The 26,458-nt window shown below is 42.0% G+C and overlaps 1 protein-coding gene across 5 annotated transcripts; it reads left to right on the top strand.

Moving 5' to 3' along the window:
• The first annotated feature begins 623 nt into the window (after positions 1-623).
• Positions 624-26,458, top strand: SGCE (sarcoglycan epsilon). 5 transcript variants are annotated; one of them, XM_053359726.1, is made up of 13 exons: positions 685-805; positions 7,670-7,841; positions 10,887-11,009; positions 12,403-12,560; positions 15,197-15,269; positions 16,288-16,486; positions 18,574-18,736; positions 20,598-20,809; positions 21,693-21,719; positions 23,554-23,742; positions 24,697-24,740; positions 25,850-25,884; positions 26,180-26,458. In XM_053359726.1, coding segments are annotated over exons 2-13 (1,275 nt in total). In that variant the 5' UTR covers positions 685-805; positions 7,670-7,840; the 3' UTR covers positions 26,231-26,458. The 5 variants fall into 5 exon arrangements, with proteins under 5 accessions (XP_053215700.1, XP_053215701.1, XP_053215697.1 ...); XM_053359725.1 differs by lacking the exon at positions 7,670-7,841 and having other exon boundaries at positions 624-805; XM_053359722.1 differs by lacking the exon at positions 685-805 and having other exon boundaries at positions 7,488-7,841.

The raw sequence follows: 26,458 nt of genomic DNA, 5'->3' as shown, positions 1-26,458 counted from the left end.
TGTGTGTGGAAAAAACCAACCACTGCCAGATTTAGGTTTGATGAGGCCCTAAGCTACTGAAGGTAATGGGGCCCTTTATATGTCCAGCTGTCCTTTGTCAACAACAAATTGTCGCTGTTTTTTGTGTTGAATATATGCTATATGGTAATTTATGGACCTAATAAGTATCTAAAGCCATTTGAAGAAGTTGCCATGCAACCAGTCCATGCAGAATGTAGGCACCCTATATATAGAAATAAGCAAACCAGTGATATTTTAGGGAGCAGGCGGGACCCATTATTTACATCATAGGAGCCTACACAACACAAAACTGGATCTTGTGCATCCAGGTTTTTTCCCCTTTTATTTTTTTGGGACCCCCAAGAGAGTGGGGCCCTAAGATATAGTTTGTTTAGCTTATGCATAAATCCTGCACTAGGTGTGTGTGTGTGGAGAAGACCAACGCATATCCCCTTAATGACTACGTTGAGCTTCAGAGGCTCCTGCTCTGCGGGCGGCAATGCCCGACTACAGAGGAGGGGAAAACAACCCGAAGGCCTCACTTGAGGCGAGGCGAAGCCAGGCCCGCCACGAGCCGGCCTTAGGCCCCGCCCTCCGCGCTGCCATAGAGACCGTCTCTATGGAAGAAGGGGAGGAGGAGGAGGAGGAGGGAGGGATGCTGGTGGCGGCGATGGTCCTGTTTGGCGGCAGCGGCAGCAGCAGCAGCAGCAGGCGCCGACGGAGCGAGCCATGGCGCGCTACGGAGCGGGCTCGTGGTCCCACAGCAGGCGCAGCGGAGCCGCCCTCACCACCCTCCTGCTGACAGGTTGGTCTCTGCGAGAGCCCCCTTCCCCGAGCGACGAGCGGCGGCGGCGCCCTTCCCGCCCGGGCTGCACATTCCCCGGCTACGGCCTGCTCCGGAGCCCGCGACTCCGCCCCGGGGCCAAGCGGCGGCGGCTCCCCGGCTCCTTTCCCGGCGGCCTCAGTCCCGGGTTCTCGCCCCATTCCCGGCCGCCGAGGCAATGGTGGAAATTTCTGAACCTTCTGCAGAGAGGAAAAGGGCCGGGAGGGCTGGAGGCATAGGATCTGAAAAACAAGGGCATGTTCCTTATTGCTTCCATGGCTGGACGCAGCGTGTGTGTTTCCCCGCTCAAAAACACATCCCAACCCAACTCCCCCCGAATAAATTTTTGGATTTCCACACAGGCACAAGTGGAATTTCTAAGGATAAATGAAATGGGTAGAAAATTTGGGTGGGATGGGATGCGGGGATGTAAATTAAGTGACACTGTGATCCTGATGGGTGCATGTAGAATATTTTGACCTGAGCATCCAGTTTATAAGGATCCATTTATAAATATATGGACAGAAGTAATCCCCCCCCCACAAACACCCCTCTGTTCCATTTCAGAGGCAAGTATTTAGAATGAGGAGATAACATGTAGTAGAACATTAGTACGTTGTGTGCCGGCTTAGATTTAGATCATACTGAAGGACTGTAGATGATGGTTAATGTAAGACACATTCCTCTACTGCAGACCACCCACCAGCTCTGTGCTTATTTGTGTGTGAGTTGGCCCAGGGCTTGGAATCACAGCCATTTATTTCACCCTTAGGATTACACCAGCTGGGGAAGCTTGGGCAAATTAAAGAGTGAGAATCCTATTTACCAGAAGAGGAGAACATACTTAAATGCTTGCCTGGGCAAACTAGGGCATAGGAAATAATCTTCAGAGCAAATGAAGGCATGATGAGGTATATTAATGCACAAGAAGAAACATGCAGTATACCATAAAGCAAAGTATCTCACTGGGTAGCTGGTGTTTTAACAGTAGGTTGGAAACATATTTCAGTATTTGCCTTTTTGCTTGACTAGTGATGTTTGCAGGTACTTGTACTCCATGTTGCATTGTGAATATTTGTTGCTGAGAAAGGGCTTGCCTTCAGAATTATGAGGAGAATGTTAAGGGCACACGGGATCAAATACTCCAAGGATAGAAAAAAAAAGTGGGGAAACCTGTACTTTGCAACTGATTTTCTATTTCTTCAGATTAGAAAAACATAGAAGGCTGCCTTATTTGAAGTCAGAGCATAGGTCCACCATGTCTCAGGCAGTAATTGTCTACATTACAGCTTTCCAGAATTTCAGATAGAAGCATCTGCCAGCCGTGTCTGGAAATATCAGGGATAGAACCTGGGTCCTTTTACATACATGGCATGTGTCTGCCACTGAGTTTAATGTTTCCACTTGTCTGTGGTGAATAAGAAGGCACAGATAATTGCAACCTAAACATATTATATTGTCTTCACATACAAATTCCATATTAGAGTAGTACCTTTGCTGGGCCAACTAAACAATCTCAAAATAGTGTGCAAACCCTCAAGTTCTCCAGAACTCTTAATTAGGTTAGGTAGTAAACGAAGTGGGTGGGATGGAGGAAGAAAAGTTTGCTGATACTAAAGGCGTGATGGCTGCATCTGGTCACAACCCTTTGAGATAGAATGGGAGCGAGGTGACAAGCATTCAAAGTAGGCTGCTTAGGTGCCATGTAGGTGTCAGGTTGCACCAAGGCTTGGTGGGAACCAGAACTATATAACTATGGCTCCTTCCTCATCTCTGGAACCACAGAAGATCATTTGTACTGGATCCCTCTTTGTATGGTGAGAGCCTACTTCACGGGTGGGGGAACTGGATCTGGATGGTATGGTTTTCCCCACCCACTGCAGGCCAACTTGACAGTTGGGTGTGAATGCCCACCTGACAATCACCTGATATAACAGTGACATCAGGTGACCCAGTTTCCTTTGCTCGCACAATTTGAAATCAAACCACTGTGGGAAAAGGCAGAGCCCTTTTGCAAGCACTAATAATCAACTGATTGTTGGTGCTTCCAAAGTCCAGTGCCCTGGCAAGGAAACTGTGATCGTATGTCATCAGGCTGTGTTCAGGTCTTAGGCTGAACACAGGCTGAATATTCCGAAGTTGAGGTAGGAGGCAATGGTTTTGATCTTCTGTCCATGCGTTCATATAAACAGAAATGTCAATTGAACAAGGAATCTGCTTAGTATAGGACTTCCCCTTTTCAGTATCAACCTAGCATATTCCAGTGATGTGTTTTGATCTGGAATTTTTTCTAATCGATTAGGATAATTTTTATCAGATAATTTTCTGATGCCCAAGACAGGAGCTAATTTAGGATGTTTATATTTCTTATACTGTATTTAGTAAAATGAAGTTTGTCAGATATTGAATTTACAATTGACACCTGTGCATTACTGCTAATAAACGTATGAAATAGAATTTCTTTCTGCAGAAAAATAAAGCACTGTAAAAATGCCTGCTCTAAATCACAGGACTATATTGAGGATTCAGTGCATTTGCACGAAAATCCAATAACGTCTAAAGAAACGTAACTGATGTAGTGTTTAGTATCAAGAGCTTCTTGCATAATTTCAAATCACACTGCATATGAAAAGTCTGGATTCCTGGAGACAAGGGTAAATGATAGTTGGAGTGGAATATTCAGTAAGTTATGAATTGTAAGGTTAACTGGATTATAGGGAGAAATATGTGGCTAGTTAAATACATGTGGAAGACAAGATTTGTAAAGCACTCTTGTCATTTAAGTACATAAACTGTGTGGGGCAAGTTGTATATGATACTGAATTCTGCCAGCACTTGAATGTGAGATTATCATATTATGTGATGCCTGCATATATTTAGATATAAATAAGAAAAAGTATTCTGGCCCCCTTAAAGAATAACTTAATTATTACGTCATAAGCTTTCACAGACTACAGTCCACTTCATTAGATGCATGAAATATTAACCTGAGTTATAGGTATAAACAGTGCTTTTTCTGGGGGGACGCAGGGTTACGCATACCCCTAAACATTTTGTGAATCTTTATACTTTTGTCCATTTACTGTATTTATTTCCCCTGATTTGAACTATAAAATGGTGATTTTCTTGACTCAAAATGAGAGTACCCCTAAACATTTTTTTAGAAAAAAAAAGCACTGGGTATAAACCCACACACATGATTTAGGGAAGATTGTAAAATTGAAATCAGAAGGGAGACTTCAGAGGGAAATGACTGCTGTGTACGCACCTTCGCGTTTGCTTTGCACCCAGTGCACTCCCACTGCTGGTTTGTGAAGCACAACATTATGCACAATCCACGTCTACTCTGTAGTTTTCTGAGGAAATGCTTCATTTTGAGGTGTTTTCCCCTAAACCCCCTTTGATTAGATTTGAAAACTTATGGCATGTGAAGACATCTACACCCCTACTGGTGTGTGTGGACGGACAGCAAACAACTTGGAAACACATCCAAGTGTACTGATGCGTACAACAATGTACAAATGTGATTTGAAACACAACGGGGGAAAGGAAAATTGTGTTTTAAGTCAGTAATGGGTACACAGCAGAAACTCAGAAAAGTACTTTCCTCTAACTTACCTGCATCTGGTGAAGTGGCCTGTTGTCTACAAAAAGCTTATGCTATAAGGTTGTTGTTAGTCTTTAGAGTTCCACATGACTCTTTGTGGTTTTTGCTACAGAAGACTTATCAACAGTCATTCTTCAGGTCAAGATTTTGTTATGTGTCATTTATCAATATATGCAGTGCTTTTTTCTGGGGGGATGCAGGGGGACGCATACCCCTAAACATTTTGTGAATCGATAAGTTTGGCTTCATTGAGGGGCAGTATTTCAATATGAGTAGGAAAAAGAAAGTACAAAAAACATTTTTTAAAGGAAAAAATATATGCACTAAACTTGTTGTGTTTGATCTGCTGCTTTCGCCCAGATTGTACTTCTGGAGAAGTACATTCCTAATTAGGGTGGGTACAAATGCAGAATTGTCCATAAAAAATAACTTCCCTCAGTCCATTCCTTCCTGATTAGTACGTGCAGAGTACGGTATTTCAAAGCAAATTATATTCTAACTGGTGGCTTTTGATTTCTGAGAAACTGTTGACATGATATTAATCTAGTTTGCCTTGCATCTGTTTTATTTTGGAAAGATTTTTTCTTGCACTCTGCTGGTGGCATAAATGGAACAGTTAAATGGAAGACCAAACACGTCATCAGTTATGTTAGCAGCAGCATAAAGGCTGCTGAGAAGAATGGTGAGTTTAGGTTGAAAAATATTTGGGATTAATCAACCTCCCCTTGGTATATTAGATTTGATGTATTAGTGGTGTGTATTTCACTAATAACATGATGTGGAAATAAATGGCAATTATATAATGTTCTAATCTTCTAAGCTTTAAGAATTCCTCCTTCTAATCTTTTGTTTTCAACTAAATTTTCAGTTATACTATGTGGATTCCTTTTCCCAAAATAATGGTTCTGGATAAAATATTGTGAATTTCTTGTTGTTGGTGTCTACTTAAAACACATCTGCAATCTGCTGAGTGCAATAATAATCTCTTTATCATAATAAATGTGTCATTTTTATTACTTGTTTGTAGCAATTGGCATAATTTATTGTGCACGGTTTTTAAAATGTCAGGACGTTTGGAGAAAAGAGGTAGCTAAATACTTCCATTTAATGCAAAATTGTCACATCAGGGTTTTGGAGGTTTTTTTGTTTTGCTTTTTTAGGTGCCTAAGAGTATTTTTAATTTTATTTATTTGAAACATTAAATACAATAATGTGAAAACTCAAGCTTTCATTTTCATAATCAAGGCAGCAGCAAACCAAGATAAAACAATACCAAATATATATATGTACGAAAACAATACATTTTAAAAAAAATAACCCAAGAATTACAGAACCAGTAGCAGGAATTCAGACCTTTTTGAGTATTCATCCTGATTTGTTTGCACAAAGTTTTCGGCGAGATTATAAGACATTCATTGATGGTTTAGTGTTAATTTGCTTTGTTTTAGGGTGGTTATGCAATGGTGTATCAATTAGTTGTTGCACCCACCTAGGGCCATGGGTGGGCAAGGGTGCTGTGCAGTCACTCCAGGGGTACCGGTGGCAAAAACTGGGTGCAGGCTCTGCTCACCCTCCAGGCCCCTCTCCCCAGGGTGCGCACGCCACCCCAGGTGCATGTACGCCTGTCCCAGGCACCAGCAGTACATGATAAGCCACTGCCTCCCAGAACCCACTAAACAAGGCAGAGCGCTTAAAAGCTCTTTCTAGGCTGGAAAAACCCTGTGCAAAAAGAGCTTAACACCAAGCTCAACCAGCCGGATTTCAACCGCATAAAGTCAAAATCTCACAAGTTAAGCACATGTAAGTTGCATGACTTGTGGCCAAGGCAAAGAACAAGTAAACATTTGCTACACAAATGTTACAATAAAAGCACCAGGAGAGTTAGTGACTTTTGACATCTTTGAAGGGTTATACGTAGTAGTTATATCAAATGATGCACAGCAATTTGGCATTATTTTCCTTTTTTAATTTTGTTACGAGTGGGATGAGAATCGGTTCTGGTGGTTTTCCCAGTCAAAACTCTTTTAACAGGCCTCTTGTCTCTCGGCTTTTAGTGGAAGTCTGAATATAGAATGCGACTGAATCAGTCATGGGTTTCCTCTCGCACCTGTGCCCACTTAGTAGCATATTAGACTGCTGGCTGTTGAAGTGGAGCAGCATTGAAATATATGACACAGTAGGAGATGCAACATCTGGCCAATAACAGCTTGGGGAGTATCACACCAGCAAAAGTCCATAGATAAATGTGGCAATATTGTATTTGCGAACAGGTACTGTGAAGGACAATGAGTGTCCTCAAAGAATTGGGAAGAGTGTATATTTGCACAGATAGATAGATAGATAGATAGATAGATAGATAGATAGATAGATACCCAAGTGGAGAAGCAGGGAAAAATGTTGGTTTGTCACCATAGGAAGAGCCCTGCTAGATCTCATGAAGGTCCATCTAGTCCAGCATCCTGTTCTCACAGTTGTCATCCAGATGAGCATGGATAGCCTACAAGCAGGGCATGAGGAGGACAATAGTTCTTTCCAGCTGTTGTTATCCAGTGACTGGTATTCAGAGGCATGTTGCCTATGATCCTGGTGGTAGTACATACCCAAAGTGATAAGTAGCAATTGATAGCCTTGGCCCCCATGGGTCCACCAAATCCTCCCCCCTCCCCACCAGACATCTAAGTTGGTGGCCCTTGCTACATACTGTGGTAGTGATTTTCACAGTACTGTGGTACCTTGGTTCTCAAACGGCTTGGCTCCCAAACAAATTGGCTCCCGAATGCCGCAAACCTGGAAGTAAGTATTCCGGCTTGCAAATGTTTTTCGGAAGCCAAACAGCTGACACGGCTTCCGCTTGAGTGCAGGAAGGTCCTGCAGCCAATCAGAAGCCGCTCCTTGGTTTTCGAACAGTTTCTGGAGTCAGAATGGACTCCCGGAACAGTAAGTTTGAGAACCAAAGTACCACTGTGTAACTCTGTGCAGTGTGGAGATGTACTTCCTTTTATCTGCTCTAAATCTTCCAAAATTCAGCTTCATTGGTTTGACCTTGGGTTCTAGAATTATAATCTGTTAACTGAAGGGCACGAGCCCCTTTTTGGGATACATTTGGGCTTTATTTTTATTTATTTTTATTACTTCCCTTGCATATGCACCAGTGGATGTTTGATCAGAGGAGGGTCTACACTGCAAGATGGTCTGATAAGCCTACAGATTGCCCATGTCTGTTTGCTGTTCTGTTTCAGACCTTGTGGCCATCCAGTTCTGGAGAGGTTTCTGCTGCTCTGGTTGCAGAAGTGAAGGGTTACTCCAGCTGGAAGCTAGAAGGCATTGCGAACTTCATTCCATTTGTGCCGTTCCAGAGCTCTGGTCCAGCAGGAGGAGAAACAGCTGATTCAAAGAGTTTGCTTGCTAGAAGTGAGAAATGCCACAGTTGTAGTGAGGCTTTCATTTCCCAGTGCTAGCTAAGGTCTCCTTGCTACAGTTTTACGAAGGGAGTATTGGGGCCAATCTATTCTATCAAGTGATGTGGGACAATTCAGTGATGCTTCTTGATAGGTGCGCACAAATGCTGGCAAAATGTTCACATTCAATTTATCAGCATGTCAAAGGGCTGAACTGTCTCCAGCATGCCCAAATTGCATCATATGATTCATTTAAAACATTCTGCAATTTAATCGCTTGACATGATCACAGAAAGGCCCGACTGTCTTTTTCACTTTTGCGTTTAAACTGAATTTTCATTTTGATGAGGATGACGGGGTAGCCTAAGGTTTCCTGAATGATCAGCATGACCTAGATGATTAGAAATCTCCCTAACTATTGGTGCCACTTTTGTTGATACACCAAACAGCAAAGAATTCTGTGTTACAGTGGGTATGGAATATTAAATAGGAACCCACATTCCCCCTGGAAAAAAATCTGAGTTTCATATTCAATGAATAATGAACATTACTGAATTTAGACATCACACATTCTCTCTTGAGCCCAATCAGTGTATGCATTTATTCAGTGAAAGGATAACTGGAGAAGTTCAGTTGTGTGTCTCCTAAGGACACAAAGAATAGGAAATGTGTATTTTCCAGATAGGAAAGACTTGTTGAAAGTGATAACCTAATTGTAATAGTAGTTGTGACTGCTACTTGTGCCACTTGGCAGCAGCTTTCGGTGATGAACTTTTGGAAGCCCTTGCCCTCCTCCATTATTATTAGAAAATCAGTAGCTCTAAAATATGAGATCTATCATCCTTATTTATACAAAGACAAACAAAACATTGAAGTCAAGTGTGTTGAGTACTGATATAGGCACAGATCGTAGGCATTCCAAGTCATTACTGTGACTTGAATAAAGTACCCACTCAAATGTAATGTATTTATATTTGTATCTGAATTAGTTTTTTAATCATCTGTGATTGTATTTTTTTTTTACACCCTGGGCCCTTTTTTCCTTGAGGTACATGTAAATACATTAAGATTAAGATTCCCAACGTGTGTTACAGTATGAAATGAGTCTCAGAAGACTAAAACCGCAAACTCAGATGAAACATCACAATTAAAACCAGCATATGCAAAATTTGAAGGTGTCTTAAAACTCTTCCAGGCAGTCCCATCATTTAACAGTAAACATCAAACTGCTGCAGAAGGCCTGAGCGAAGGGGTATGTTTTTAGTTGGCGCCAAAAGTTAAACAAAAGTTGGCACTAACCAGCTTAGAGAGAAGGATGTTCCTTTTTAAAAAAAACAACAACCAAGCATCTCATTTTGCATTTACAGATTCATTTATGTAAAACTACACAGACACAGCTGTATGTGTGTTTTCTGCTGCCTGATTGATGCCCATATGAAAATAGATCCCATATCTCCCTCTTCTGCTCTTCCGATAAATGCCTAAAATATTATTAAAAGGATTCTAGTTAATAATATTTTAGATGTATACAGCTAAATGATGGTATGACACAGTTAAGGATGTAATGGAAATAGCAGCAATGGACCTTTTAACTAAAGAGACCATTCCATTTGGACTATTAAGGTGCATGGGTGTAGACGGGGGGGGGGCAGGGGGCACAGCTGGGCCAATTCGCCAGCGGCAGGAACTGTGCCTACACATGCAAAGTCTGCATGTCACATTTAAACCATAGTTAAACTATTGTTCAGTGTAAACACACAGTATGCTGGTGCACCTTGCTGAAAAATTCCTGCTCCGTACCTACAGCTGCTGTGTTGCCGGAAGATAAGCCAAAGTCTGACTTTGTTGTGATGTGCAAACCCACACTTAGCATTTGTTTTCCCCAAACAAGCCATGGGCAGTAAGCCAAGAACAAACCTTAGTTACCTGTTCATGGATCATTTGGAGAGAAAGAAACCATGACCCTGTGTTTGGACATCATGACAAATGAGACTTTATAATCATTTATATAATAATAATTTATTATTTCTACCTCGCCCATCTGGCTGGGTTTCCCCAGCTACTCTGGGCAGCTTTCAACAGAACATTTAAAACAGAATAAAACTTCAAACATTAAAAACTTCCCTAAACAGGGCTGCCTTCAGATGTCTTCTAAAAGTCGGATAGCTGTTTATTTCCTTGACATCTGAGGGAAGGGCGTTCCACAGGGTGGGTGCCACTACCGAGAAGGCCCTCTGCCTGGTTCCCTGTAACCTCACTTCTCGCAGTGAGGGAACCGCCAGAAGGCCCTCGGAGCTGGACCTTTAGCTTGTTTCCTTGCCGTGCAACAGGAGCAGGGGAGATATGGAGCAAGAAATTATGGTGCAATTACATTAAACAATTGGTTGTTAAATATTGTTTACTGTGATGTGTGAACTAGGTCATTGAGAAAATATTCCTCTATGGATGGAAAAGATAGCAACAATGGAGACCAACATAGAGCACATAGATTATGTATTATATTATGTATTATAGATTATTCATTATAATACTGAAACGCCTTCCGTCACGCTTTTGTTTGTTATTTAATTTTAACTTCTTTACGCTGCTTTCCTAAGCATGGAAGTAATTCCTATTGGAATCGATAGGATTTGCTTTCAAGTAGACTGTAAGGCGATACCTGTTGTTCAACTTCTTTTTTTATCAAAATATGCAAAAATAAAAACAAAACCCACTACCCTCCACAATGCATAGTTAACTGATACAAATTATAATTCTTTACAATACTCAAAAGGACAAAGCAGAATAATTGCTTCTTTGTCAGCGACATGCTAAATGGTTGAATTTTGATTGCTGCTTACGCATGCATAGGAGTTGTTAGCATACATAAGAAAGAAGAAGCATTGCTTTGCGTGTCTTCTGTCGTCCTCGTCCACTTCTTAACTTGTCATTAATAGGGACATCCTTTTCTGCTTCCCTTTTCCCAAAAATGACTTGCCGCAGCTTTGAACGTAGTGGCATTTTGAATGTGTCCTACCTTTTCATACCCTTCCTCTTCTCTCTGCTCCTCCTTTCCCAGTGTACACAATCCTCTCGAAGGTGCACTCCGATCATACGGTGTACCCTTCCGCTGGAGTTCTGTTTGTCCACGTCTTGGAGAGAGAGTATTTTAAAGGGGAGTTTCCTCCTTATCCAAAGCCTGGTAAGAAATGCTTACAGTTTTATAAATATGTTTCAGAGTCATTAAATAACCCTAATTACTTCGCATTTGCAGAGAGAGAGAGAGAGAGAGAACACGCAATGGTGGAGCGAGTGGGTGTGCAAGGCAATCCTGTACATCAGGGGTGGGGAGTCCCACGCCTGGGACCAAATGCCACCTTGCAACAACCTCTCCTTTTCACTGTGGCACACAAACACCGCCCCCGTGCTACTGGAGCTGCTATTATTAGTCCCAAGAAAGCAGCTTCCATTGGCACCAGTGGAGACTTCCCTCCCAGACCCTGTAGGAGCATTTGGGCCATGCATATATCAATTTTCATCAGCCGCATTACAAGGGAGGAAAGGGTTAAATCAGGCACCCCCAAACTCGGCCCTCCAGATGTTTTGGGACTACAACTCCCATCATCCCTAGCTAACAGGACCAGTGGTCAGGGATGATGGGAACTGTAGTCCCAAAACATCTGGAGGGCCGAGTTTGGGGGTGCCTGGGTTAAATCTTTACCCCATTTGTGCTGCAATCCCAGTCCCAGCAGAAATCCTCCATGCTTACTGTTTTTTGTTTGGTTTTTTGTGTTTATTAAACAAACAGAGGTGATTGCAACTGTTGTGTTTCGCATTGCCTCTATTTTGGTCTGAAATTATAGTTTCTTTGATACAGCAATTAAAGAAACCCATTTCTTGAGTTCAGTGCTGTTTTTCTGCATTTTTTAAATAAAAGAACAACAACAATGTAGGGCACAATCTGCAGCTGTAGACAGTCATCTGGCTTCCATGAAATAAAATTGGGACAATTTTAGTCCAGTTTAACAAAATACTTTAACTATATTTTGGCAGTTCTGTAAATGAAGAAAGTATGTGATTAATTATACTTGTTTTTCTTTTGCTTGGTATGTCATATGGCTCTCAAGCCAGCAGCAGAACAAACTCTTTACTATACAACTCTCTTTAGCTAAGCTGCAATTTGCACTTACCTAGGAGAAGTGGATGGGAGATAATAGGCTAACTCTAGAGCCCTCTGCAAATAGTAGAGTTGATATGCAGATATTTACTTCTGAGTAAATAGGCAGAGGACTGCACTGCACATCTCACTGAAATTTATGCAGATGTTTGCAGTCTCTGGAGCCAGGATTTCCATCATTGCCGGTTGTGGGTTAGTGCATCTTTATGGGTGTTTTTGAACTAAAATGCAAAACCTATCAGTTTGACTTACAGAGTGTAAATGCAGAATTATGATTCTTTCATGATCATAGCAGACTACCAAGAACAGGAATTATTGACAGCTTGCAGTCTCCTGCTTTGTCATTTGCATTGCATGAAAATACTGTGCTGTTCATTTGGTGACACTGCATTTTAAATTGGATGTCCTGTTTATCCAGGCGAGATGAACAATGATCCTATAACTTTTAACACAAACCTAATGGGTTACCCTGACAGACCTGGTTGGCTACGATACATCCAGAGAACACCCTACAGCGATGGAGTGTTGTATGGGTCACCGACAATAGACAATGTGGGAAGACCATCTGTCATTGAGGTAGGTTTGCTGCAAAATATTTTATCTAGACCCTGTCTCAAACATCTAGGCACGTAATATGTTGTCATGGGTAACCATGTGTTGTATAATAACATCCCTTGATGATAATTAAAAAAACACACCCTGATCTCCAAATAATTTTTAATATAAAAAAATTCAAACATCCAATCTCATTGTTTTCATGTCTTCCTTCTGCCAGCTTCATATATTTGGTGAATTAAGCTGCTTATGAAATCTAATGCCACAATAAACCATTGATTTCAAAGCGTCACAGCACTCGGCCTTCGGGCAGCCTGAAAGAGATCCCAGGATTTTATGACCTGGCTGTGACCTTGTACCAGTCCTTAATCCCATCCCCTTTTTGAGTGTTCAACAGCACAGGGTCAAGGAGTGAGACCCACTGAGTAGCCACACTCTGACATTGCATTCCTCCTCTGATATCTGCACATACAGCACAAGCAGTTGTTGGAAGGAGATCTTCATGCATATACCATATTGGCCTGAATATAAGCCTCACTTTTTTTTCCAAATTCTGACTGTGAGAAGTTAAAGTGTGGCTTAAATTTGCAACCTTACAAAAATTGGCTTTTATGATATCGCTGCAGAAGCGGACATACGGTGAAATGGAACAGGTGTGAGTGCCTGCATAACTTTAAGGGAGCAGCTTACATTCGGGTATTGTCCTTTTCCTTTCCCCCCCTTGAATTTTAAAGGTGCAGCTTATATTCAGGTGCAGCTTATATTCGGGCCAATACAGTAATCAGTGCTTTTTTTTTTCAGAAAAAAGGTTTAGGAGTACTCTCATTTCCTTACTCATAATCAAATACTGCCCCTCAATGAAGCCAAACTTAGATTCACAAAATGTTTAGGGGTATGCGTACCCCTGCGTTCCCCCCCTGAAAAAAACACTGCATATAATTGTACACAAAAAGGCTCCTCTGGAACAACTGTGCATGTGAAAGCCATCTCCCTGTGGAATATTTGCTCTGTACACAAGGACTTTGGAGAAGAGCCCATGATGCCAGAGTGGAGCTCCTTCGTGTGGCCTTCCACCTTCTGTGTTTTTGACCAAAGGAGCTAAGAACACCTGGATAAGGCTGCAGAGTTCACCTTTTATTGGAGGGAGTGTGTGCTTGGCACCTGGAATTGCAAACTTTTGCACAAGGTAGGCAGAGCTATAGAAATGTGGCCCTGTATGTAAAATATGTTCTCATATTGAGAACAAGGGAACAGTAGCTGCATTTGGATATGCAATTGTACGTGTAACCCATTGAAAAGAATGAACAGCATCCGCACCAGTATGCATATCAAGTTGAAAGCAATGGAGAGGATCGACATGTAGGTGTACTGTACATCTGATTTATGCTAGCAGTTTACAAGAGTAGCTGGAAATTTACAGCATGACCCTAGATATGTCCCATCCTAGAAGTGAAGTCCTATAGAGTTAGGTGGGGCTTACGCCCAGGGAAGTGGGGATAGGATTACATCTTTAGTGACGTTACTATGGATTTCTGAGACCAAGTGAAAAACTTAGAAAGCTCCATGGAAATGAAATGACAAATGTCACCCATTCCTAGGGGCAATCATCCATCTTCTAGATCAGTCATGTCCTACTTTGGATCCACATATGTTGTTAGACTACAACGCCCGCCTACCCCCCACATCCCTAGTCAGCATGGTCAGTGGTCAAGGATGATGGGAGTTGTAGTACAACAATATTGGGCACTTAAGGCTGTTGCATGTATTCTCTGCACCTTTGTGACACGTAAGGAACCCTGTAAGTTCTGTCCATCTATTTACAGCAGTGGTCTGCTGGGTGCATCTGGAGTGCAACTCATTTACCCTTTATTGACATGGATGTGCTCCTTAAAATCTTTGGTGGTGAAATGGAATCTTGGAAGTCTTTACTGACAAAACTTGACTGACTGGCTCAGAATAAGGTTGGGCATGTTGGTTTGTTTTGTATATTTCTAGGCCACTTTTTCGGGCAAAGGCTTCCCTAGGTGCCTTAACATGAAAACAACTGTATAATTCAGCAGAGGTCCCTAACCTTTTTGGCTCTGGGGGCACATTTGGAAGTCTAAGAAACTGATGCGGGTATCACAAAATAGTCATTTCTCAGAAGAAAATCCAGCATTCAAGTTATCAACAATAGAAACTTACTAAGAAGTTGCCCAAAACAAGTGGGGTTTTTTGGAGCCCATTTTAAAGCTTGTGCTGATGAGGCCTTATGCAAATCACTTGGGAGGGGATAACATAACCAAGGGGCTTTCACTCGGAAGGCCCTCTCTCTCATAGCTGCTCATCTGATTGATTTTACAGGTGGGCTTATGTGCCTTCTCACTGGTTTTTGTCCATTTGCTGTTATTTGGCTAGCTCTCACATAATGTATCCTCTCCCCTTTTTTTTTTTTTAGGTATAATGTGTTTTCCCTTCTCCCCTTTTGTCCTTCCACAAAAAGCTTGAGGGGCCCAACCACTGCCCAGGTTTCTCCCCATCTAATGCTGGCTTTTCACAGCATTGTTGAATAACCATATATAGAATTGTCAAGCTAGATGCAAGTTTTTCATGCTCAACTGATAATAGTTTTTGGAAATATAGTAACAAGTTTCTGGTTTATGTTTCTTCTTTATTAGATCACTGCTTATAACAGGCGCACCTTTGAGACAGCCAGGCATAATTTGATTATTAATATAATGGCAGCAGAAGGTAAGCATTTTAGATTGCATTGATACATAGTATTACACCATTAGGAGATTATTAGAGAATAAATAAACGCCAAAAGGATAGGAAAGAGGTATGCTAAGCTTTCCTGTATTTAGTTAAATGTATTTTATTTTGTTATTTCCAAGCCACCTCTGTTAGAGAACTCTCCTTCATTCTATTATAAATATTTTGAAATGTTTGCATTTATATTTTTAAAAAGAGTGTGTACTTGAAAAGTGCATCTGGTCTGTTACTGTGGATTACAGGGAGGGCCAAGTAGTGGCTTAGGAGCCTCACCCAGCTTCTAGGAAATTTTAGATATCGGAATGACATAGTAACTCAGTTCTAGCCATTTATGCCAAGACTTAAGTGCTCATTCCCTTACTTTTCAGTCTCTTACTTTTCTTAGAGTGATCATCACCATGGTTTGCCCCAAGTCAGAACGAGAAACTGTAGTGTGAATGATGCTTATTTCTGATCTCAGTTTGTAGGCAAACTGTGATTTGTGCAAACCGGGAAGCAAGGGAGAGAATTGGAGTGCAATTACATTTTCCCTAATATAATGCAATTTTTATGCTATTTTTATGCACACTTTACCCTAAATGTGCAGTTGTGTACACATCCCTTGTCTGGATAACTGCATTGCAAAATTTGGAGAAGTGTGAATTTCAAAGGATGGCTGTGTTTTGTGTGTGTGTTGTTTCAGAAAGTGTGATTAAGTAGGTGCTCCTTTAAATGCAGACTGAGTTGAGCTTCTCCCCCATCCTTCAAGCAACCAAATTCAAGCCAGTGGTTCAGTGCAACCAGCAGTCTTGTAACTGTGGTCAAGAGATTGGATGTCTCTTGAGCATTTGTGGAAGTTGCTTTGGAAGCCTTAGATTTATAAAGGATCTTGGATTGCTTCACATTCGGTTATATTTAGAAAATGATAGTGCTGTATTTCTGATTTATTATTCTGCCTTCTTTGTAATTTTGTAAAAAGACAAATCTAAGGCATAATTAATGTTCTCTTTGCAATTAGATTTTCCTTTACCATATCAAGCAGAGTTCTTCATTAAAAATATGAATGTAGAGGAAATGTTGGCAAGTGAGGTTCTTGGAGACTTCCTTGGAGCGGTGAAAAACGTTTGGCAGCCAGAAAAACTGAATGCCATAAACATCACCTCAGCTCTTGATAGGGGAGGCAGAGTCCCACTTCCTATTAATGACATGAAAGAAGGGTAAGCAAGTTTTCATTATATTTCTTCTAGCATTCCAGATATTTTAGAATCTATCTTGCAACAAAAGCAGTAAAGAATCTTAAAGCAGGGGTTGCCAATCTTTCTGGGCTAGTGAACGTATTTGGAATTTTGAGCAAGTGCCATTCATGCAAGTCACAAAATGGCTGCTGTGTGGGTTTGTGGCATAACACAAAATGGCAGCTGGGGGGGGGGCATCACATCTGGGTTAATGGGCTTGCGCACAGATTTTTTTTTTGGAAAGCAAATAATAGAAATGAGCGCTACACTTCTGTTAGGTTCTGCTGGTTTTCCAGAACAGGCTTTTATCAGGTAAGAAAATGCCAGGAAAACTGAACAGAGTGCTTCCAGAATTCAGCCAAGATAATATCTGCTTCCTTGCAATTTCCACCCATTGATTCTAGTCGCAGTAAAGGTAAAAAGTAAAGGATCCCTGGATGGTTAAGTCCAGCCAAAAGCAACAATGGGGTACAGCGCTCATCTCGCTTCAGGCTGAGGGAGCTGGCGTTTATCCACAGACAGCTTTCCGGGTAATGTGCCCAGCAGGACTAAACCATTTCTGGTGCAAAGGGACACCATGACAGAAGCCAGAGCGCACAGAAATGCCGCTTACCTTCCCACCACAGCCGTACCTATTTATCTACTTGCACTGGCATGCTTTCAAACTGCTGGAGCTGGGGCAGAGCAACCGGAGCTCACACTATCGTGGGGATTTGAACTGCCGACCTTCCTATCGGCAAGCCCAAGAGGCTCAGTGGTTTAGACCTCAGCGCCACCTTAATCCAGACCCAGTACTCCTGATGTGGCCTGGCTAGCACAGAATGAAGTGAAATTATTATGTCTCATAATTTAGAGACGATGCTTCTGGTAAGGTAGCTGAAGATTTCGTTAGATTTTTAAGCGGCCGCATAGTGCTGCTGGCTCATATTCAGCTTGTGATCAAACGAGATCCTTTCTACTCAGCTGCTGCAAAGCCAGGTTCTGCTTGCCGCCACCCAGTCCCAGCCTTTACTTAGAGCTTTGGGATTTTGGGGGTTTTTTTGTACCTAAATACAGAACTACATACTTATCTTGGTCAAATTTTAACCTGTGGGGTTGGGTCCAATATCTCAGCCTGCCATTGCTCCCAAGTGCATGGTTTGTGAAGGGTGCAGCTATACCACACTGTGGCTTAATGCAGAGGCTGATGAAACTGGCTAGGAAATGGTCAGTGCACTAGAAGTACTTCAGACAGAATCCAGCTAGGCACAGCTTAGTGCTTGTTTGATAGACTCTGCCATGGCAGTGGGGAATTTGCTACCATTGCATCCTCTCAGTGCCATCCAGAGAGCTTTTCCGAGTAACAAAGATACCTTTTCAGCCTTGTGCCCTTCCCTGTGTTGAGGATCACTGCAGTTGTCCACTGTTTGCTTTGCTCTGTAGGCAAAGATGCTCACATGCAATCTGACTGAGACTCGGCTAGTTCTGTGGTTTCTCAGAAGGGGGCGGGGAGGGACTCGGTGCCCTCTGGTGGTCAAGTTTTATTCAACCATGAAGATATAAACAGGATCCTTTTGCTAAGCAAGGGGTCGGTCACTTGCTGATCTTGCTTGGTTAAGCTTAATAAGGGTTTTGGCCATTGCTTATTGCCTTTTCAAAAGGCTCCCTTTTACAAGGTGTAATGTCTCTGTATTGAAGGAGCCCGTGCTATGTCTGATTTTGAAGTCCTGTTTGAGTTCACTGAATCTAAATATATACAGATTTATTTCCCATATTTCATTTGTGGACAAGGTGTTTTGAGAGGGCAGTGATGTAGGACCCCAGATTATCCTGGATAAACTGAATTTTGGTACTGTACTGGATGCAGTTTTTTGGTGACGCATTCAGAGAATCATAAAGCACATGCTGTAGTTTGCTGCCAGCTTTCATGTTGTCTGCTTTTGAACTGTGCATAATCTGCAAATGAACTGTGCAATAGAGAGCCAGGTGGAAACAGTGAGGAGCTCTTTCCATTCACGGACATTTGGATCCAACCCATTGATTGAAAATTTATCTGTGACCATCCTAAAACTGTCAACATTTCTTTGCAGTGTCTATGTTATGGTTGGTGCAGATGCTACATTCTCCTCCTGCTTACGGGAAGTTGAAAACCCACAAAATCAGCTGAGATGCAGTCAAGAAATGGAGCCTGTAATAACTTGTGATAAAAAGTTCCGTACCCAATTTCAAATAGACTGGTGTAAAATCTCCTTGGTGAGTTGCTGGCTGGCAGTATTGCAGAACACACATAGCCAATGAGTCTTTAAAATAATCTTCTGGAGGGCAGATTATGTAGATTTCTTTTTAACCTTCCGAGGTTCATGGGATGGACATGAGCTGATGCTCTGGAATGCCCTCCCTAGAGAAGCCCATTTGCCCCTGTCGCTAAATGCTGTCCAGCACCTGAAGAAAACCTAGTTTGTTAAACCAGAGATGGGGAACCAGGTACCCTCAAGATGTTGTGGGAGCCTAACTCCCATCAGCCCCAGCCAGGATGGGCAGTGGATCAGGATAATGAAAGTTGTAGTCCAACAACTTTTAGAAGATCACAACTTAGCCATCCCTGTTTAAGAGTACCCATTGAGGAATATGAACTGTCATCTGTCAGTAAGGTAAAGGGACCCCGACCATTAGGTCCAGTCGTGACCGACTCTGGGGTTGCGGCGCTCATCTCGCTTTATTGGCCGAGGGAGCCGGCGTACAGCTTCCGGGTCATGTGGCCAGCATGACTAAGCCGCTTTTGGAGAACCAGAGCAGCGCACGGAAACACCGTTTACCTTCCCACCAGAGCGGTACCTATTTATCTACCTGCACTTTGACGCGCTTTCGAACTGCTAGGTTGGCAGGAGCAGGGGATTCGAACCGCCAACCTTCTGATCCTAGGCTCTCTGGTTTAACCCACAGCGCCACCCACGTCCCGTTCATCTGTTAGTACAGTGAACTAAATGGACCAACTGTCTGACTTAGGAACATAGCTCATTTGGTTAGAGCATGGTTGGTGCTGATAATGCCAAGGTCGCAGGTTCAATCCTCATATGGGACAGCTGCATATTCTTGCATTGCAGGGGGTTGGACTAGATGATCCTCAGGGTTCCTTCCAGCTCTATGATTCTGTGATAGAAAGATGCCTTATACTATGAAAGAATTATGCTACTTGTTATTGCTGAAGAATTAGAGTTAAGGTATAACTAGTTAGTAACTTTTCAAACTATGGCACTTGCTCTGTAAGCCTTGCTCAAGGAGATACTTTCCTCAAAGCACAGAATCCTAAGTGTTCACAGTCCCATTGATTTCAATTGGATTTATTCCCCAGTAAATATGCAAATATTTCATATATTGTTGGGACTCCCAACTCCCATCAGCCCTAGCTACAGGGCTAATGGTCAAGGACTAGCAGAGTTGCAACCCTCCAGATAACCTTAAGGAGTTCCCCATCCCAGCAGTAAAGCAACCATTCAGTGCTAAGTAAACCTCTAGCAGTGGTTTTTCTGTCATCTCATCTTCTGTCGATCAATGACTGCTTGATTGTTTACTTAAAACTATATATAGTATATCTTGGCTTTTCCACCTAAGAAGATGAGAAGTACAGTAAAAAACAACAACACATGACTTGTTGCTGCCGAAATGCCAAGAAGGGCTCAATGGCCTGATTATTGTTATTTTTAACTGGTGTCTTAAACACAACCATACAAATCTCCTTTGGGAGGAAATTCCAGAAGTGGAGAGGGAGCCACCACAGAGAAGGCCTTCTAATGACTTGTCCTCTTATGAATTCCTGAAGGTCCAGCAAGAAGGGTCTCTGTGGAAGGTCTCAGTTCCCAGGCAGGGTTCTCTAGCTAATGCATGATGTACTTTGAACAGAAAGTGAAGAAAGTGTCTTGATTTTTACGACTAGATTTCTATACAGACAATGTGTGGTACAAATTTTCCTTAAAAAAGAAATTATGATTCTGGAGGGCTGTTGCTTAAACTCTGCTGTAATGAATGCTCAGTGGTACTGTTTGATGGTTTATGATCCCCATTTTTTCTCCCAAGGCTTTACTGTCTAAAATATATTTTGTCTGTTTGGTATCAGGTTGACAAAACACAGCACGTTTCCACCTATCAAGAAGTGGTCCGTGGAGAAGGAATCTTACCAGATGGTGGCGAGTATAAGCCACCTTCTGAAAGCCTGAAAAGCCGAGACTATTATTCAGACTTCCTCATTACGTTGGCAGTGCCCTCTGCAATAGCCCTGGTGCTTTTTCTAATCCTTGCTTATATTATGTGCTGCCGAAGGGAAGGCGTGTGAGTACTTTGAAACATTAATAAGTATTTTATAATTGTGTGAGTTTATAAGGTACATGACAAAAAAACAGTAGATGAACTTGATTCAGTTCATAAAAACACAGTCCGTTTTTAGCCTTTTCTAAAACATACAATAAAATCAAATTACAGCTACTTGTTAACTTTGGAATTAGAAATTTTATTTATTTTTAAAAATTCAAAAACTGAGCAACCCGTTCACAAAACTATTTAACCTGACAGTAATTTGAAGCTAATTAAAGGTAAACATAGTGTCTAACAATTAAAATAAACCTTATTAAGATTGTGAACTGAATTTAGGATTATAAAAGCCAAAAGCATTTTTTGAAAAAATAAAAGCAGCAAGCAACACAATTTCTTCCATTTTACATGCACCTGTTCTGGGAACATTTTAGTCCCACACCTGTCCTTTTAACGTGCATCTTCACTTCTCTGTGTACATGTCTTTCATCTATCCCATCTCTTTATGTGCTTTCTTCATCCATGCCTCCTCACAAACCCTGTGGCAAATGCTTCCTAGTTGCACCAAATGGTCATGATCCAAACGAATGTGCAGAAACAGGAACTTGATGTGCAGCCAGCTCTTTCTTTGAACGTTTGCCATTGCTCCTCTCACTGCTGAAGAGGCAACCCTCCAAAATGCAGCTTGCCTCTTCGGCTATTAGAGCTGCAGAAACAAATCTCCAAAGGCAACTCCAGTTGCATGTATAGCTCCCATCTGCACACACCTGCATCTTCTTGAGATCATGATCCATTGCAACAGGACCAGCATTTCCATACCATGACTTATTTCCATCGGCAGTTAGATTTAATGTTCCAAATATCAATGCTATTATTTAATTCATAACTTTTGTTTTATTTTTAGGGAAAAGAGAAACATGCAAACACCAGAGTAAGTGTCTTCTTTCCTGTTATTTTCTCCCATCACTTAATTTTCATTTCCCAGTAGCTTCTCATGCTTCATACATGTATACCATCCTCATTCTCCTTAACGTGTTCTTCATCTTTGTGGTGGCTGCTTTGAAAAATGTAGAATCCTGAGAAACTGAGTAGGTCAAAATAAAAAGGGTTTAAAAGCTCATAATAAAAGAGGCCAGAATCAGAATATGATTATTCAGTTTTGAGGTTTGTGGTTTGTGATATTACTGTCAACTTCTATAAGGTAACCAAAAAATTATACTCCATAAAACTGCTTTTTAAAGTGAGGCTTCTATTAATAATTGTTAGCTAACCACAAGAAGCCAAGCTCTAAAACATACCAAATAAAAAGCATTAACATCTGCACTTGGTTACACGGAACAGGATGCTGAAAAGCTCATCATACTTTAGAACAGGAGCGGTCCAATGTTGACAGGTGGGCAGGACCACCCACTTGTCAATCACCTAACAGCTGATCAGAGGTTGTAGCAACCTTTGAAGATGTACTTGCTGGAACCAACCAGCAGCTGATTGGCAGCTCCCTGAAACCTCTTTGAAAACAGAGAAGGCGAGCTCCACTACTGCAACCGTGATCCTAAGGAGGTGCCCTCTTGGTGCTGAATAGGCCCTCTCAGAGGTCCAGAGTCCCAGGCCGCTTCCCGCTTTTGAAATCCCTAGCTCTAATAAAAATTAAAATGACAACACCCAAAACCAAAATAAGGTACCAAAAATACACAGGGCAAGAATCTGAGCTTGAGGCCAAATCGCCCTCCTGCCCTCCACCCACTGAGCCTGGTGCTGATCAGCTGTCAGGGCTGTGATTTGTGGGATCCATGCTGGGCCTAATGAGGCCTGTGGGCTGGACTCTCAGTGGACCACTTCATAGATCCACCCAACCTTCAGCACCAGCATCATAATCAAAGCCAGTGACACATTGTGAAGATCACAGGCCCTGGGCCAAACCCTTGTTACTCTACTCATTAAATCTAGCCCTAATCAAAAGGGCCTAACAGTAGTGGCTTGAGAACCCTCCGGTTGAGGGCATAGGTCAATGCAAGGCCGGTGGGCAACCTAGAGGCGGCCAAGGCTTATCCCAGTGCAGCCAAGGTCAAAGAGGACATAATGTTGAATGAATACACCTTGTACCTTAGTTGCTTCTAAATAACAGTCAGCTGCTTTCTCCATAGTCCCAATGAAAATTGGCACCCCCTCCTTGAAGTTGCTGTTCTTCCCAGGAGAGAAGCTGGCATAGATACCAATGGAGGCTTCCCTCCTGAAGGGCAAAGCAGTTTCTAGAAACCACAGGAGTGGAGGCTGCTTTTCTTGAGGGTTTCTTGCTGGCATCTAAAAAAGACCACTGGCGCTTACATTCTTAAAGCAGATGTGTGTGTGAGAGAGAGGGGTGTTATTGGGACCATGATGGTGGGAAAATGGGTTAACCATGTCTTTGGATCACAGGCCTGGTTCTGGTCTCCCCTCCCCCAGCTGTTACTCAGAAGAAGAAATTAGGCATATTAATTGCAGTGATGCATCTATCTTGTGCCCAGATATTCCTGCTGAAAGCACAGGGGAAACTTGGGTAGATTGGATATAACCTGCCAGTGCTCTGTGACCTAACCCCTCTAAAAGTAATTTCCAATTTTTTTTTTAATCCAGTATATGCTATTTATAAACCTTGTCGTTTACACCGATTCTGTGGTAATCTATCAAGTGGCTTTAAATGTCTGTATATGTTTGTACTCTTTATTTCCACAACGCTAGCAATTCTATTAAATATGGGGGGGAAATGTTGTTTCCTTTTGATCTAGCATCCAGCTGGTCCACCACAGTGCCATTCAGAAATCCACCAAAGAACTTCGGGAGATGTCCAAAAACAGAGAGATAGCCTGGCCTCTCTCAACGCTGCCTGTGTTTCACCCAGTCACCGGGGAGATTGTGCCACCGGTTCACCCCGACAGCTATGACAACACTAGCATGCCACTGATGCAAACACAGCAGTAAGTATCACTCTTGGTGCCGAACACTGTGAGTTTGAGTTTTGTGGTGCTTCCGCTGATTTCTTCCATGGTGGTGGTGCTGTTGCCATCTCATTCTATAGGATGATTTGGCTCTTGCGTTTCAATAGCAAAGCTCTGGTTACACATTCCAGTAGCAACCCTTTCCTTAAGCAGAAGCCTTGGAGGCTTTTACTGTTTAGAGTTCAAAATAATATATAATCGTTTTAAAGAGGCTTTATTATTATTATTAATAATAGCGCAGGCTAAGACCCTACCTGCCCGCGAACTGTCTCGCCAGAGTGGTGCATGCTCTAGTTATCTCACGCTTGGACTACTGCAACGCGCTCTACGTGGGGCTACCTTTGAAGGTGACCCAGAAACTGCAATTAATCCAGAATGCGGCAGCTAGACTGGTGACTGGGAGTGGCCGCCGGGACCACATAACACCGGTTCTGAGAGATCTGCATTGGCTCCCAGTACGTTTCCGAGCACGATTCAAAGTGTTGGTGCTGACCTTTAAAGCCCTAAACGGCCTCAGTCCTGTATACCTGAAGGAGCGTCTCCACCCCCATCGTTCAGCCCGGACACTGAGATCCAGCGCCGAGGGCCTTCTGGCGGTTCCCTCATTGCGAGAAGTGAGGCTACAGGGAACTAGACAGAGGGCCTTCTCGGTAGTGGCGCCCGCCCTGTGGAACGCCCTCCCATCAGATGTCGAAGAGATAAATAATTACCTGACATTCAGAAGACATCTTAAGGCAGCCCTGTTCAGGGAAGTTTTTAATATGTAACGCTGTACTGTTTTTAACACTGATTGGGAGCCGCCCAGAGTGGCTGGGGAAACTCAGCCAGATGGGCGGGGTATAAATAATAAATTATTATTATTATTATTATTATTATTATTATTATTATTGTTATTGTTATTATTATTATTATTATTATTATTATTATTTGTAGGAACCTGCCACATCAGACTCAGATTCCGCAGCAGCAAACGGAAGGTGACTTTTTAAACTATTTCTCGAAAAGGCAAAATATGACCTAGTTATCATCAAGTGCTCACAAACTCATCGCAGCATTCTTGTTCCCTTCCGCATTTTGCGGGGGCCTGATTTCCCAAAGTTAATAGCAGAGGGGTGGGAAATGAGGAGCAGGGTGTGAGAAAGCTTTGTATTGCATAGACCATAAGAGTAAGAATTAACAAAATTTAGATGGCATCTGTGAGATGCAATAGTTGAAACGGAAAAGAGTGAACTGAAATCTCCAATCAGTATCACTTCCATGGAAATGAATGGCAGACCTATCAATGGGTATCAGTTTGTCACACAGAACAACAACCCTTGCCTTGCCTCCCCCCGTCACATGCTGTTTTGCGGTTCTCCTGGCCCTCCCCAAGCCAGAGTTCATTAAAAGAATCCTGTCCTGCCTGAAACCCCCCTTTTCTCATTTTTCCCTTGGGAAATGTGCTCCACACTGGTGGGGTTTAGTGCTATGAATGGGTCTAATTATTCATTGCGCAGCCCAATTATTCCTTAGTTGCTCCCAAGTCCCTCAAGTGAGCTGCATGGGATGAAGATGAGTGTTTCTTCTGCCACATATAAAATAAAAACAATTAAAGTTTGGGATAGCATACATACTCGCAACCCCTTTTCGCTCTCATGGGTTCTCTGAATGACTGAACAGGGTTTTAGTTATTAGTGTATCAAGCTGTGTTATGCCGAAATTCATAGAATTCTTGGTGGTTTGCATAAAATAAACCAGCAAAATCAAGGTTAATCAGAGAATCATTCAAGTAGAACAAAGTCGGCAGTGAGTTTTGGGGAAACTTAGCATAAGTTTTTGTAGACTTGAGTCAATGCATCAAAGGCAATCTGTAGCTAACAACTTGAGCTATCCATTCATGCATCTGATGGCCTCTTGGCCTCCGCGCCTTATGCTGCATAGTATTTGTTAGTCTTTCAAGAACCACAAGGCCCTTTGTTGTTTTTGCTGCAACGGGGAAAATATGAGCACACTTCTCAAGGTGTTTGGGTGACCTGTACAGGAATCCACTTTGAGGGGGCTTGTTTTCAAAAGTTTTGTTTTTTATTACTGCTTTCGGGGACTAAAGGAGAATTTCGTATGACAACGTTCCAAAGATTAGAGGCAAGTATTACATACAGTATTCTGCTTTCTTGCTGTTGGAAAACCAAATGATACAATGAAGCACATTTTACTGTGAACTGTACATGTTGATTCTAGATTTGATTTGGGTGGTCACTCTCCCAAAAGATTAGGTACCTTAAGACTTGCATAGCAGATGAAAGTGATCTATGAAGTTATTGTGTAAGAATTCTTATTTAAAGGTGAATGAAGCTGACTTGCAATTTTCTAACTGTAAAATTAAAACCATGTTGACTATTGTTCTTTCTAACACCTTTTTGTGAATTATCATTCACAGGTAAATGGTATACCTGAGGAAAGAAAACTTACAGAGGCGATTAATTTGTAATTAAATAAAACAGCCAATATCATCTTTTATTTCCTTATCTGCTTCAGTGATGCTTGAGTTTTTCTGATGGCGTATGCATGCCTCGTGTTAAATATTCCAGTGTCAGATGGTAATCATTTCCATATTACTAAATTTACTGTATTTTTTTGTACTTTGGACACTTTCAACAAATTTATAAAATGGTAATTTTTATATTTGTTATATTTAAAATAAACAAATATTAAACTA

Source organism: Podarcis raffonei, chromosome 12 (genome assembly GCF_027172205.1).
Source record: "Podarcis raffonei isolate rPodRaf1 chromosome 12, rPodRaf1.pri, whole genome shotgun sequence".
Lineage (NCBI taxonomy): Eukaryota > Metazoa > Chordata > Lepidosauria > Squamata > Lacertidae > Podarcis > Podarcis raffonei.
The sequence above is the reverse complement of the archived record's forward strand: the minus strand, read 5'-3'. Positions and strand labels throughout refer to the sequence as shown.

Excerpts from the sequence above, each read along its gene's own strand:
- SGCE (XM_053359722.1), top strand. The coding sequence starts at position 7,574 with ATGCACCAGTGGATGTTTGATCAGAGGAGGGTCTACACTGCAAGATGG. Across the intron at positions 15,270-16,287 it reads TAATATAATGGCAGCAGAAG|ATTTTCCTTTACCATATCAA; the intron begins GTAAGCATTTTA and ends CTTTGCAATTAG. Across the intron at positions 24,741-25,849 it reads TCCGCAGCAGCAAACGGAAG|GAGAATTTCGTATGACAACG; the intron begins GTGACTTTTTAA and ends CGGGGACTAAAG.